This window comes from Dromaius novaehollandiae, chromosome W (assembly GCF_036370855.1).
Source record: "Dromaius novaehollandiae isolate bDroNov1 chromosome W, bDroNov1.hap1, whole genome shotgun sequence".
NCBI lineage: Eukaryota > Metazoa > Chordata > Aves > Casuariiformes > Dromaiidae > Dromaius > Dromaius novaehollandiae.
The window spans coordinates 3,373,911-3,388,394 of record NC_088130.1 but is presented as its reverse complement, the minus strand read 5'-3'; the positions used below and the strand labels follow the sequence as shown (position 1 = coordinate 3,388,394).

Genomic DNA, 14,484 nt, shown 5'->3' with positions numbered 1-14,484 from the left:
ACATCAAGCTTAGGAACTACATTTACTCAGGAAGAAAACTTCCTTTGGCTTGCTATACACTGCCCATACTGTATATACTATACACTTTTTAGTTAAGCTCCAATTTATACAATACAAGCCCCCAAACCCTTATTTTTAAGGTTAATACAGCACATATAAGTTGTGGTTTAATACACCAGGATGGTTTAATTCTAATTTAACCTGAGTTAAGCTACACTGATGTAAAGCTCTTTTTCCACTAATGCTTTGATCCAAATGTACAATTTGCTAATAAGCTAAACAAAAGTTAGAAGACATTTTCTAACTGAAACAGTAAGGGAAGGATTATCTTTCTCTACTAAAGCCCATGCATATTGCTGAGATAGGATACTTGTCTTATAAAAACATACCACCAGCCACAAGATGGATTGACTCGAGGACTGTGAAGAACTGAGTTATGCAAGTTTCCTTGCAAGTCTTAACACAGAAAGCAGAGTTTTTCTTCCTATGCTATAAGAGGGTAAGTGAATTCCATATTTTAATCCTGCCATTATCTAAATCAGCCACATTTTGGCTCTGGAGCAGTCCAGAAACTAAAGGATGCAAAATGACTTAGAGCCTTCAGACTTTATACAATCTTACCCTGTGAACCAAATCAAGAAAGTAATGGTACACAGGTTTATTTTAAAATATATATATATATAATAAATTATATAATAATTTTATATAATAGCCTGCTATATTTCCAGTGACTGCTATTTTTCTTAGCTATTTTGTTAACAGGCAACCTTTGACCTTTTAGAGTAAGTAAAAAAAAAAAAATCCAAAGAGTGTAATCTTAGAAGAGCCTGGTTCTCATGCATTTGATGCATCATCTGCAAGAGCTCTTTGAAAACATTTTCATTAAAATACCTTCATCATCTTCACTACATTATATAAAATTCTGTCCACGAGCACATTTTTCCTACTCCTCCTTTTTCACCATTAACCCATATGCTTTGAAAGGAGATTCTAACTTCATTGTTAACCTAAGAAAGACTTTCTATGAAAAACCTGAAATCTGAAAAACACTTTGAATAAATTGTTAAAGTGTGATAGAAAATCAGATGTTTCTGCCAGTCAATAGTAATAAGATGTACCCTTTTTGATGGTTAAATAGCAAAATCAGTAGTTTGCTATTTCCCATGTGAACCATTATATAAATCGACATTGGCCTGCCATTCCCTAACAGTGTACCTGAACTATAATTTCAAAACAACAACACAACCAACACCTCCACACCACACACACAAAACCCCAAAATCCAAACATCCCCCACACACCCCACCAAAAAATACAAAAAACAACCCCCCCCCACACACACACACGCAAGATAAAACTGAATTTGGACTTCAGATAACAAGTGTTTGTATTAAAAGTATAAACCCCATTTAAAAGAAAACATGCAATCCACTGCAGTGCCAGGGGGGTGGTGGATACGCAGAACTTTCTGTTCTCAGAGGAAATAAAAAGCCTGGATTACTTTTGGAAAGCAGCATTTAAATAGCACAAGCTGCAATGTTCTTAGCATGTTCATATTTATAAATCATGAACTGTTATCGGTCATTTAATGTTGTTCATATGTTAAGCCTAATTTTGCATTAAGCTCCAATTTTGATTAGGAAAAGTGTGCATCTCCAGTTTAATGATGCAATTCTTTCCAAATGCTATGGTTACAGTATAAGTCAAATAGGAAGATTTGTTTTGTGCAAATTTTGATGCATAAAACAAAAAATCTGAAAAATACAATCTAATATAATCACAGGAAAATATAGTCCAAAAAACAGATGAAGTAATTCAGTGAAATGGAATTCTTGGAAGTTTTAACACTGAAAGATAAGTAAGGTTGACCAGGGACTGAAAATTTTAGAAACTCTCATAATGTAATACAAAATTTTCAGCTTCCTGTATTCATTAAGGTATAATCAAGCAAGATTAAATCTAGCATTCTCACATGATGAAGACTGAAAGTCTGAACTTCAGAAAAGATGTAGACCGTAAATAGTGCATCTATCTTTATTGCTTATGTACAAGTTTGCAGAAAAAAGTAATAACTATAGACTTTGTTGCTTGTGCATAAAAAACTTGATTATTTGTATTAGAAATAAGTGTAGAAGACCCCATCCTTGCAGGTCACTGAATTTAGCGATCAGAAGCAAAATATCATAAAATACATGTTATGCCACTAGCTAGTTACCAATCTTCGATCTGGCACACTGCTCAGTAGTTCATATGGATCAAGTCCAGTGCATATTAAACCATTGTGTTTATATCCTATTTGTTTAAAACAAGCATCTGCATAGCACTATCTAATCTCCATCTTTCACCTGAAAAGCTAAGGAATAGCAAAGTACAAGTCACAAACTAGTTTTAAAAAGTTTTTAAACAAAGCTTAAAGACTTAACCAGACTAAACCTCCTAGAAAGCTTAACCAAGTCCAAGCATCACGGAAGCTTCATCTACAACTTTATTAGGATAAGGCCTTTTCTAATGGTATGCTAAAGATACAAGTTAAAGATCTATATAACAGTCCTAATTCAGCAAAAACATTTCAGCCAATTCTTAACTTAGTAGGGATGAACTTTGAGCAAGTACACAAAGACAAACATTTAAAAAGTATTTTAAGTGCTCAATGCTTAAGTGTTTTGCCAAACTGGGTGTTTTAAAAAAATGCAAATGCATTCTGAGAGGTACATTATAATATAATTAGAAGTAATAGTAATGAAATTATGAGACATTATGAATTGAGTCTGTATATCAGGAAAAATTATTAGTGAAATGTAATAGGCAGTGGAACCACATTGCAAAAAACATGCAAAAAAATAATTTTAGTGACTAAACAGGTGACTAAACAAAATGCTAGAAATTTTAATTTAAAAAGATTTGTATGATTTAACAAGTCATTCCCAATTTTAATATTTTTGATTCTGAAACTATAAAGCCAATTTATGTTGAAAAACAACATCAAATATCACGGGGGGGGGGGGGGGGAACCACTCCACACACTAATTTGCACATAATAAAGGAAAACTCTTGGACAGAAGTCATGGCTTTCACATTCAATTCCTGTTTTCCAGCTCCACCTTTTCCCTCCTCAATCTTCCCATCCACCACTCCCTCTAATGGGGGAGGGGATGCATAGGTGACTAATCATCTTATGTCACAGAAGTGTTTGCTGAGCTGGCTGCTTCAGAAGACCCTGTACTTCTCTGGTAAATCCACATTGTGAATTACACATGGTCTGTCTTCAAATACCTTTCTGGAGTGCAAGAACCTGCAGGGAATCCAGGCTAGAAGTGCAAAACAACATTGCTCTTGTATTTTACATCTATATTGTACTTATGTTAAAGTCCAAATAAAAGGAGATATGGCCAATAATATCAGAAACATATTTCTTACCAACATTTCAAAGGAATAAATGTGAATATTCACTAACTTAATGTAAATTTCTATAAGATATTACACAGACACCATAATAATCTACTGTTAGAATCATGCATATTTATTTCTGGTGGTTGCCAGATATTCAAGGAATAAACCTTGAAAACAGCACATCTTGTGTAGCTATTTCAGTTCCAGCAAAATAAAATTGATAAAAACAGGACAAAATAATTCCTTTAGCAGCCCTGTACAAAAAAAAAAAATGTTTTCCCAAAATTAATAGACACCTACCTGTTGCTGAACTGATACCTGCTGTACTACCTCAGTTGGCACTGCTGCCTGGCCAGCTACAGATGTCTGTAAAGTCACAGTTGACCCTGTGTCCGACCCAGTCTCCGATGTCTGCATCGTGGTCTGTGAATAAAATTAATATGTAAAATTAAAAGCTTAGCACAAAATTTTTTGCTTGTTGTCACTTATCCTTATTCAGATCTTTGTCTTGTATTGGGGAGTATGTGTGTGTATGGGGGGGGAGGGGCTTTAACTAAGAGGTGAGGAAAAGAATGATTGATGTAACCTCCACTCCTGATTTTAAGTAAACAACAGGAAGAAAAATCAGGTAAATAAATGATTAGAGTGATAGATCGTTACACTGTAGATATTATTTAGCAAAAAGTCAATCACTGAAAAAAAAATTAGTGTTACATTCAGGATGCTAGTTTGAACAACTCGGGAAAAACAGCAAAACTTAAGTCATCTATATATCATTAACTGATCCTTTGTGCACATACACATTTTTCTGTATTTACAATTGTGTTTTCTTGATTCAGTTCAAGACTCAAACCTGAGCTTCTAGCATCCTAGGCAAGCCCCTCAATGCTCAGACTACTGACATGCATGTTCATATGCACAAAAGATTCTACCCTAGAGTTAAGAAACATTCCTAATAAAAGCTGTCTTAAAACAAACACATGCCTATAAAAAAATTGCAGTTTCAACAAATTGGGCTTTTTTGATATAAATAAATAATAAAAGAAGAAAGTTTATCAAAGAGAATAAAGAAGATTTTATATATATAATTTATTATATTATTTATTATAATTATATATATTTATATATATAAATAATAGAATTCATCTAATATATCTACAAGTTATAGTAATGGAATCTTCTTCAGGAAACATTATCCAACATTATCCAAGCTTTTGAATATGAGCAATTATATTGCAAAAATTTGGTAGTGAGAGCATAGGTAGCAAGTCTTAGAATACCAAAAAAGAAAGAATATGCTAAACAGATTCTTATTCTCCATTCCCCAGAAGATTATCATTACTGTGTTAAATAGTTGTCTATATCTTGAATATTAACATCATACATATTCCAGTATACACTTTTACAATAGGCTATTTTCAATTGACTTTGTGTTGACATTCCCTGTCCCTTTATGGAGGACAGTATATTCCACTTAAAGCAGAGTAATCTGTCTCACACTTGGTGCCCTTTAAATGAACACACTAAATGAGTGTGAAGTAGTTAGCTAGTTGTAATTTTATTCCGTTCTACATAGAGCAGTTATTTTGCACTATACAAACCCCTATATGAAGGTGGTTGTTTAACACAGGTTGTTGTTTTAATGGATTAACTATTTAACTTTTAATTATTGTAATACTAATAATCCAATAAAAATTGGACTGTTTAACTATTGCAAGTATAAATGTCTAAATTTAAAGTTTCTGTATTTTGTACAACAATTTCATGTGTTTATATTTGCATAGTCACAGATCTCCTTTTACAAAGGCAGAAAGGCAAAGACTGACAAAAACCCTACAAATAAATATCATGTATCAATACAGTAGCAGCTCAAAATTGTATTACAGTTGGCCAACAGAACAACCAAGTTTACAAAAACAACAAAACAAGAAAACATACACATCATTAAAAAAGGCACAGTAAAATTGATACACTGTCTTCCTGCTCATGTGCTCAAAATATATATATATAACATTACAAATGTTTCAGTGCAAAGATAATGGATAACTGAACATCTTTATACCCCTTACTTCCAAGCTACTTTGGTACATAGATATAGCATATGGCCCAAACAGCAGCAGTTCTGCCAAGTTGCGTCCCCAGCAACACCTTTAAATAGTGTAACAAAGCAGCCAAGGCCAGAAAGTAGGCACTACTATGCCTTTTACCCTGGACTGAGAACTTGCTATTTGCTTGAGCTAGATGAAGTGTGGTGCACATGAAGATTTCCAGTAAATTTAATAGGGTATCAAAACTGGGGGAGCCTCTATGCAAAAGGACAGCCTAGTACTAGCAGCATACAACATGTCATACCCAGGTTAGGGGCAGTGGCACTGCAGTTAGAAGTATCTGGCACTCTTAATATTAGGGCCCACTGGAAAGTACCTGTTGCACCAGTTTAAAGCTGTACATATTCAGAATACACCTTGAAACCAGTTTTTTTCCCCTTAAGGAAGAATATTTAAAGTAATACACCTCAATAATGGACAGACGACTTCTTTTTTGTAACAATAACCATATTTTAAAATTATTTAAATTAATATTTTCATTAGGAATTAGCATACATTTAACAGAAGTGCTGCATGCACATACTAATATAGAAGTGATTTTTTTTCCCTGCTAATACCTCATTTTAACATCTAAATCATGCTCAAGTGCAAGTTTCAGTGGACAAGATTATCTTTGTTTTGGCCTTATGCAATTCTTGGTGCTCTATTTGAATAATGAAGAAGAAGCATTCACTCCATTGATTTTAGTCATGCAATTTAGGACTCCAAGCTCTGAATTGCACATTGATACTTCAGCAGATAGTGTGAAGGTTTCTATACTACATGTAAGCCTCAGACATGAATTTAAGACTGTATTCTGAAAAGAACCTGATATGGGCTCAACACAGACAAGTTTCACCTAAACAATCTCTCACTTTTTTATATGAATTTTCCTTGCCTTATACTAGATTACTGTATACAAACAAATTACACAATTCAAAAGGCACCCCATGCCATTTCTGTTGTTTTCTGGTTTGGGCAGTTTTCTGGAAGAAGTCACATGCTAACAAGTTCAAATGTATTTTTAAGCAGGAAAAATAAGTCATACAGATTCTGTTCAAATCAGTCTGTTTTTCATTAGCTAATGCATGTAATGTAAAAGTAGAATAGGACCCCAAGCAAATAGTACTACCTTGCCAGCATTCAAACACCTACCATAAATGAAATGGTTATTGCTATCACATCCTGCAACAAATTATATAAAAAAAGAAACCATTAAGAGTCAATACTATGTTTATGTTACAATGCTCTAATACTTCATTATTTCAATTTTTGAGAATTATATCACAGTAACTTTTGTACAAAATAAATGTATATTTATGATAGGAAATGACTAAAAACTTCTGTTGTGTATAAGGTTATGCTATGCAATACATTATTTGAAACATTACTGTATCAGAGTCAAAAACAGAGTAAGAGAATGGAAGGAGTAGGCAATAACAATGAACACAGAATCATTCAGCTCGAGGCTGTTGGTCCGAATCTAATGAACTTGCAAGGACCAAGTATATCATCTGCTAGATGTCTTCTGTATTCACTTCATGTTGTCTAGAACATAAGTGAACCTGGAATTTTTCTAGTCTGCACAAGGGAAGGGCAAAAGCATGGTAAAATAGCAGCTTCATGACTGTTCTACTAGCAAGTTTCTATGAAGCTCAATCACTACCAGCAATTCATGGAGAATGGACTCTTTAAAGGATGGACTCCACCTGAATTTGTGAAAAAACAGCATTGTGTGATTCAGTCTAACATTATTAAGAGCTTTAGACTAAGAGTTGAGGAAAAGAGGGTTGGGAAAAATTGATGTAATCTCCACTCCTGACTAAGTAAATAACAGGAAGAAAAATCAGGTAAATAAGAGAGTAGAATGATAAAAAGGAAAGAAAAGTATTACTATTGATGAGAACAGAGGTCAAGGAAATGAGTCAATGAAAGGACTACATCTAATCTCATTAGATAACCGGATGGGGATAACAACAAATGAAATACTTGTTTAATAAGCATCAAGAATTTGGGACCAAAAAAAAAGTATTTTTCAAAATAAATTTTCTTAAAAGACAGCAATAAAGATAAGCTTTTCACCAATGTTATTAATAGCGATTGTGAAGATATAATCAAGTGTTGCATAGATAAAAGGGAGGGATATATAAGATACAATCAAGAAGTCCTAAAATTAACAACTGGATGACTAATAAACATGCTATATTAGTTTATATCAATATATTTAAGTTCAGGTTTCATGGATATGAAATACAGAGGTTATAGTCCAACTGAAATATATATTGAAAAGGAATTTCAATGCTTTGGCAGGACATAAATGTTGATTCCAGAATAGATAGTTGGAGATGCACACTCATGCCTTTTCTCCTCCTAAATGGAACAATTCCTGATGAAAACTAAACTAGACTCTGTTATTTTGATATGCATATCACAAAAATAGCAATTAAGGACCATATCTTTTCTTCTTGCTAAGCTGCATATGACAATTCAGACAAAGAGGTAGCAATGAGGTCAACAAATGCCTACAAAAGCTTAATTGATCAGCTTTTCATTAAAGTTATCACAAAATTTAAAACACTAGGAAAAGTTTAATTACATTTCAGATTTGAAAATAGAAGCAAGTAGAAAACCACTGCAGAACATGCTAAACAAGAAGAATGCAACAAGAAAAAGTCTTTTTCAGGAAACAGGAAGAATCCATTCTAGACTTAAAATAAGTAAGTCCACAAGGGGGCAGAAAAGAGACAGGAAAAAACACAACAAAAATTTAGTCATATTAAGACAAATGTCTGGCTTTAATATCATTTCACCTAGCAGCATGACAAAAGATGGTCAGAGAAAAAACTTGAAAGAAGATCTTAATTCATCCACTGTAGCTCAGTTTGTATGCTTATAATCTTGTATAAAAGTATGTAGTCATATTTAATATAGCAATCATGCAACTTTAAAATATCTGTAATTCCTACATAAAGTTAATATCTAATTATTTGCTAAACTACTTGCTTAAGCATACTAACTTACCTATGCAATAAAAACACCCATTCCTAAACTCCATGTGTTTCTGATGATCTTTATTACAAACAATGCTATAATAATATAACTTAGTAGTATTTTATTAATACCTAAAATCGCTGAAGTCTGTTTCAAGTAAAGTTAAAAAAAATAAACAGTGCATTTTAACATTTCTTATTCAAAACACCTATCATCATAGTACCTAAGTGCTGCAACTATAGTAGTAGCACACAAAGAAAAGCAGTCATTTAAATATGTAATCCTTAAATCATTTATGGTATAAAAATTCAAAAATAAATCTTTAAACTCTCTGAAACCCACATCTATATCCATATATATATTGAGCACAGAAAACAGACATAATGGGCTAACGGAGAGATATTTTGCTCAAGAAAAAGGTGGCTACATCAAGCTTCCCATTTCCTTAGTTCTAACACTACCAACTGTTAGGAATTTCATAAACCTAGTAGAGTTTATAATTTCAAATATATGCCTGTAGAAAATCTGTTAAACATCTCATTCCTTTCTCACCTTCTCAGTAGTTACTGGTAAAGAAAGAAAAATACCTATGCAGAACTTGAAGCCATATGACAAATGGTTATTTAATTTGGATCACATTTTTCATTTTCTTGTGTCAATAAGCAGTGTTGGGAAATGTAGTAAAAACATCAGAAATTATTACGAAAACAATAAAACAGCTGAGATAACCAAATATATTTCAATAGGAATTTGGTCTTTTACTTTAAAAATAAATGACTACACTCTGATAACTGCATGGCTACCAAAGGAATCAAGAATGATATCTCACTCAAAATAGATCACAATCATTTAATCAGTTATCTGGCCATAAAGAAAAATAACTAGACTGTATGTGTCCTTATAGTTGTTGTTAGATCATGTGAAACTTGATACCATTGGCATTGATTGACTTACGAGAAGTAATCATCAAGTCAACGCCAATGGTATCATTGGAGACAAGGATTTAAGAGAACAGCTGTAGTGCTTCACCTATTTTAGGGTCAGGTCAAGAATAAAATACAAAAATTCCATTAATAAGATTAGCTTGTAAATTTAAGCGCACCCTGCAAGTTCTAGTTCCTTCAAAATGTATTCTGGCTGCTTACTGACTTTACGCTCACCTGCTTCAATAGATTTATTTGCTGGTCTGGATGATTGCAGGATCATTAATATGGGGATGTGCTGTGTATATCTAGCTTTATGATGTTCCAAATGACTTATAAAGATTCAGATTGTTTTAATCAGTTAATTTAGAATGCAATTAATACTTATTTTTCTCAGCACTTTATAGAACCTGTGCTGATCTCTCATATATCACTTATCAGAAGGTCAAAGCCTGAACTATTTATTTTTTTTATTTTGTAAAACTATTCTTTTCAGTGCTAATCTCCAATTTATACACAATAGCTATCATTATGCCTTTCCATAAGTTTTAACTGTTAATGTGTAGTGATCCTTACCGGAAGGCCATTGTACATCAAGGACTTAGTGATCCCCATAACAGCTGACCTGAGTAGGTGCAGGCCTGTGCCGTGCTGTGCTGCACGTACAGCTTGGCCTTCAGGCCTGTGCTGTTCTGCACATATCCCTTGGCCACAGGATAAACTCAGCCAGCTAATCCTAACGGAGGAGCCTGGAGGCAGCTCCCACTTGGCACCGGCGATTACACCACCTGCGTGTCCTTTATCTAAAAGTGCAGCGACAATTTTTGATGGGAACATCCTTTTTGTTTGACAGTAGAAATGATGAATAGAATCGCTTTCTACTAAGAAAATCCTATAAGAGCTCAAAAGACCAAAATGGGGTAACCTTTCCACGGACGGGATCTGCACAGGGTGCTGCGCCCTGATTGGAGGCCCATTTGATGCTGCACAACTCGGGGTTCCCAGCGTCTGAAGGGACGCAAGATCCTCTACGCTAGTCCCCTTTTCCCTTATAGTGTTAGCTCCAATAAATGGCATTTTAAGTGATACTTTACAGGGTCTGAGTGCCTTTCTTCCTGGCATCATAATGAACTGGCACCTCCTGGTGCAAAACAGTAGTGAAGTGGGAATGGCCCTACCAAACTTCCAAGCTGTTTGGGAAGCTCTAGGAAAGCAGCTTACAGGGAATCAAAATGAAAAGGAAAAAACAGAGTGGAATTAGTTGATTTTCATTCTGATGTATATGTTTTCTAGCTGCACAAGATTGTTTCCCTGTGATCTCTGTTCTGAATCATAATTAAAACCTGAGGAGTGTGCTTGGGAAAAAGTTTTTTCCTGTATCTGGGTCAGAAAACTTACAGAAGTTACAGCTGTTCCTCTGTGTGAGGAGAAATGACACCGAAGAAAATAACTAGTGATTGTTAAAACAGAAAGAATATGCTAAAAGGCAGCACACAAAATATTTGAACAGCTTTCACATACTTTCTGTAAGCATTTTGCTTGTCCGTTATTGTATTATCTGATCACATAAGACCTTTACTGAGATTTTCAAGGTCTCAATAAAAGAACTCAAGTGCTATATTACCTGGTTACTTGCATATTTTACAATCGGAGGGGAAACGGTGGGGGGGGGGGGTTATAAAAATATACAAGCCATAAAAATCATGATTGGTTCTGAAACTAATTGAAGCTCCATGTCTCTCTTGTACTGGGGAGCCCAGAACTGGACACAGCACTCCAGGTGTGGCCTCACCAGGGCTGAGGAGAGGGGGAGGATCACCTCCCTCGACCTGCTGGCAACGCTCTGCCTAATCCAGCCCAGGATACCATTGGCCTTCTTGGCCACAAGGGCATGTTGCTGGCTCATGGTCAACTTGGTGTCCACCAGGACCCCCCAGGTCCTTCTCTGCAGAGCTGCTTTCCAACAGGTCAGCCCCCAGCCTGGACTGGTGCATGGGGTTATTCCTCCCTAGGTGAAGGACCCTGCACTTCCCTTTGTGGCACTGCATGAGGTTCCTCTCTGCCCATCTCTCCAGCCTATCAAGGTCCCTCTGAATGGCAGCACAGCCCTCTGGTGTATCAGCCACTCCTCCCAATTTGGTGTCATCTGCAAACTTGCTGAGGGTGCACTCTGTCCCTTCAGCTAGGTCTTTGATGAACAAGTTGAACAAGACTGGACCCAGTAAGTATTGACCCCTGGGGGACACCGCTCACTACAGGCCTCCCACTAGACTTTGTTCCACTGTTCTGCCCTTCAGCCAGTTCTCATCTAGCCCGCACTTCCTGAGCTTGCCTATGAGGATGGTATGGGAGACAGTGTCGAAAGCCTTCCTGAAGTCAAGGTAGACAACAGCCACTGCTCTCCCCTCATCTACCCAGCCAGTCATCCCATCATAGAAGGCTATCAGGTTGGTTAAGCATGATTTCCCCTTTGTGAATCCATGCTGACTGCTCCCAATCACCTTCTTTTCCTTCATGTGTTTGGAAATGGTTTCCAGGATTATTTGCTCGACCACCTTCCCAGGGATGGCGAAGGGATGCAAGATCCTCTACGCTAATCCCCTTTTCCCTTATAGTGTTAGCTCCAATAAATGGCATTTTAAGTGATACTTTACAGGGTCTGAGTGCCTTTCTTCCTGGCATCATAATGAACCGGCACCTCCTGGTGCAAAACAATATATATATTTTTTTCCTTCTTCTTTCTTTTAAAGAGTTACAAATCTAGTAGATAAAACATTTCATTTCATTCCTTATTTCTCAGATTCCTTGTACTAGACAGACCAAACCTTTGAGAGGAATGCTGGTCCATGCAGTGAACACACTTGTCTAAGAATTAGGAGATTTAAATTCAGTACCCTGATTTCCCGTGGTCTTCTTTTTGTGACCTTGAGTATGTCACTTAGCTTGCCCAAGTTGCCCATCTATAAAATGGAGACAATTATATTTCTCTGGCTCACAGGTTTGTGTCTTTGCAGTTATTTTCCTATAACCTAATAAAAGCTTTCTAGACTAGTTAATGGTAGCAAATAATTGAACACTGAAAGTGCAGCAACAGAGTGGTTCTGCACTAGCCAAGGAAATAACTGAAACAGTCTTCTAAATTACTACTTGATTTAAAAAGCTTAGTAGACAACCTCTCTTTAGTCAATATGGTATTGGAAGAGTAAATATATCCCAAGGGAATGCTAGATAGATAGCTAGTAACTAGGAAAAAGGTTAATAAAATGCAGTAAGACAGGTTGGAGGAGGCTTATTTTGAATGAGACTATATGCAAAGCAATTACGCACCTGTAGTGAGTATGCACAAATAATGGCATGTACCAGATGTGCGGTTATAATGCATACCCTCACACTGCATGTTTTAAGTGCTATTCATCCACCTGAAGAACATGGATTAAACAGCAAGTTATCATTTTCACATTATACACTTACCAAATTTTAAATCAAACAATCCCTTAAGTAAGGTCCTAAGATTCATTAGGGAACATGCTCCAGAACTGTAGCTTCCATTACATTTTAGTTTTTAATATTGTGAAGATAATTTTGAATTGCAAGAGACTAAACTAATTCGTAAAAATGGCACCCTAAATCTGCAAACAGTCTGAAGTAGTAGCTCGGAGATATGAGGTACTTTTTATCCCAATCAGGAATCCATGGACTCCTCAGTATTTGTCTGTAGATTCTTCCTTCCTGCTCTCCCATTTGAAATTAGTGTACCCGGTTCAGCATTTTCCCCAAGAGAACTCATCATTTTGATCTAGCTAGCTGTATGCCTGACACTTTGTCTTCATGCTATACCAAAATTCCTTCTACCTGCCTCTTAGTTTCCAACTTTCCACACAAGAGGTGTTAATTGGGACATGGTGCACTATTCAACAGCACAGACATCAGGGAAGCCTGCAACTAAAATGGTGTATTCAAATTTATAGTCAGAAAGCAGGTGAACAAAAAGTACAAACTGATCATCTGAGAATCAGGAAGAGATAGTGAATTTGACTAAACAGTTTCCTACCCCCCCCCCTTACACAAAAGAAAGAATATACTGAGTCATCTGCAACACAAAACCCATTATGGAAGCTACCTGGAAGGGAAAAAAAATCTTCAAAAAATGACTATTGAAAATAATCAAGGACTAATTTTTTTTTTGTGTGCATTTTCACCTATGAGCCAGGAGTGTGTATTCAGATACAAGTGGAAATGGTGAAGCTACACTTCACCATACCTCAGTGATATTTTCCAAAACTTGTTTGTATATACACATTGATGGGTAAATCATATACCTCTATTGCTACAACTTCCCTCTCACCCCCCCCCAACCTCCTTTACAGAATGGGCCAACTGTCCCTCAGTCCTTTTGCCAAATGAAAATCAGCCATTTAAAGATTGAGGGAGAGTGGTAGACTGTGGAATGATATAGACAACACATCTCAAAGAACAAATTATGTTAAATAAACAGTTTTTTGCTTCCATTGTTCATATGTCTACTCTTCGAGAGCCCCCAAATGTGCTCCAATTAAAGAGATCAATATAGTCTCAATTTTTAAACCAAAACATTGCCAGCCCAAAGACACCATTTGCTCTAGAAGTTGGACTATACCACAGCATTTAGTGAGTGTAGGTGCCAAAAGCCAAATAGTAGATCTAAACATCTCCCAAACTAGTACATTTGTAAGAGACTACCAAAGCTGCTGGAAACACAGCAATACATGTATTATATTGAGTTCTATGTAGCAAAGTATAACACATTCAGAAAGCCATATTGATAATCTTTGAAGGGATAATGCTTTCTCTTTAACTATTTCCACATATACTACAAATAAATCTTTCAGATAAACTTTGAAGTTACCTCTGAAAAAAATAAAGGCAGTATTCTCACTGCATTTAGTGTACAACATCTGTGAAGAACATTGGTACATGTATATTTGATTAACATTAAGTTCTGATATGGACTTCTGAGGATAGGTAGGATGAGGACTGAGCAAAATTTTACTCTAAAGAAATATTATATATATATAAAACGTATGTATGTAACATGACCCTGACATTAGAGCACC

General features: G+C 35.7%; 1 protein-coding gene across 2 annotated transcripts in view; it reads right to left on the bottom strand.

The window, feature by feature from the left end:
• Positions 1 to 3,810, bottom strand: part of LOC135324161 (transcription factor RFX3-like) — a 64,373-nt gene extending 60,563 nt beyond the window's left edge. For both annotated transcript variants that reach the window (XM_064499785.1, XM_064499786.1), the window contains exon 1: positions 3,691 to 3,810. In XM_064499785.1, coding sequence (XP_064355855.1) covers positions 3,691 to 3,807 — 117 coding nt within the window. In that variant the 5' untranslated portion in view covers positions 3,808 to 3,810. The remainder of the gene's footprint in view (positions 1 to 3,690) is intronic.
• Positions 3,811 to 14,484: the final 10,674 nt, after the last annotated feature.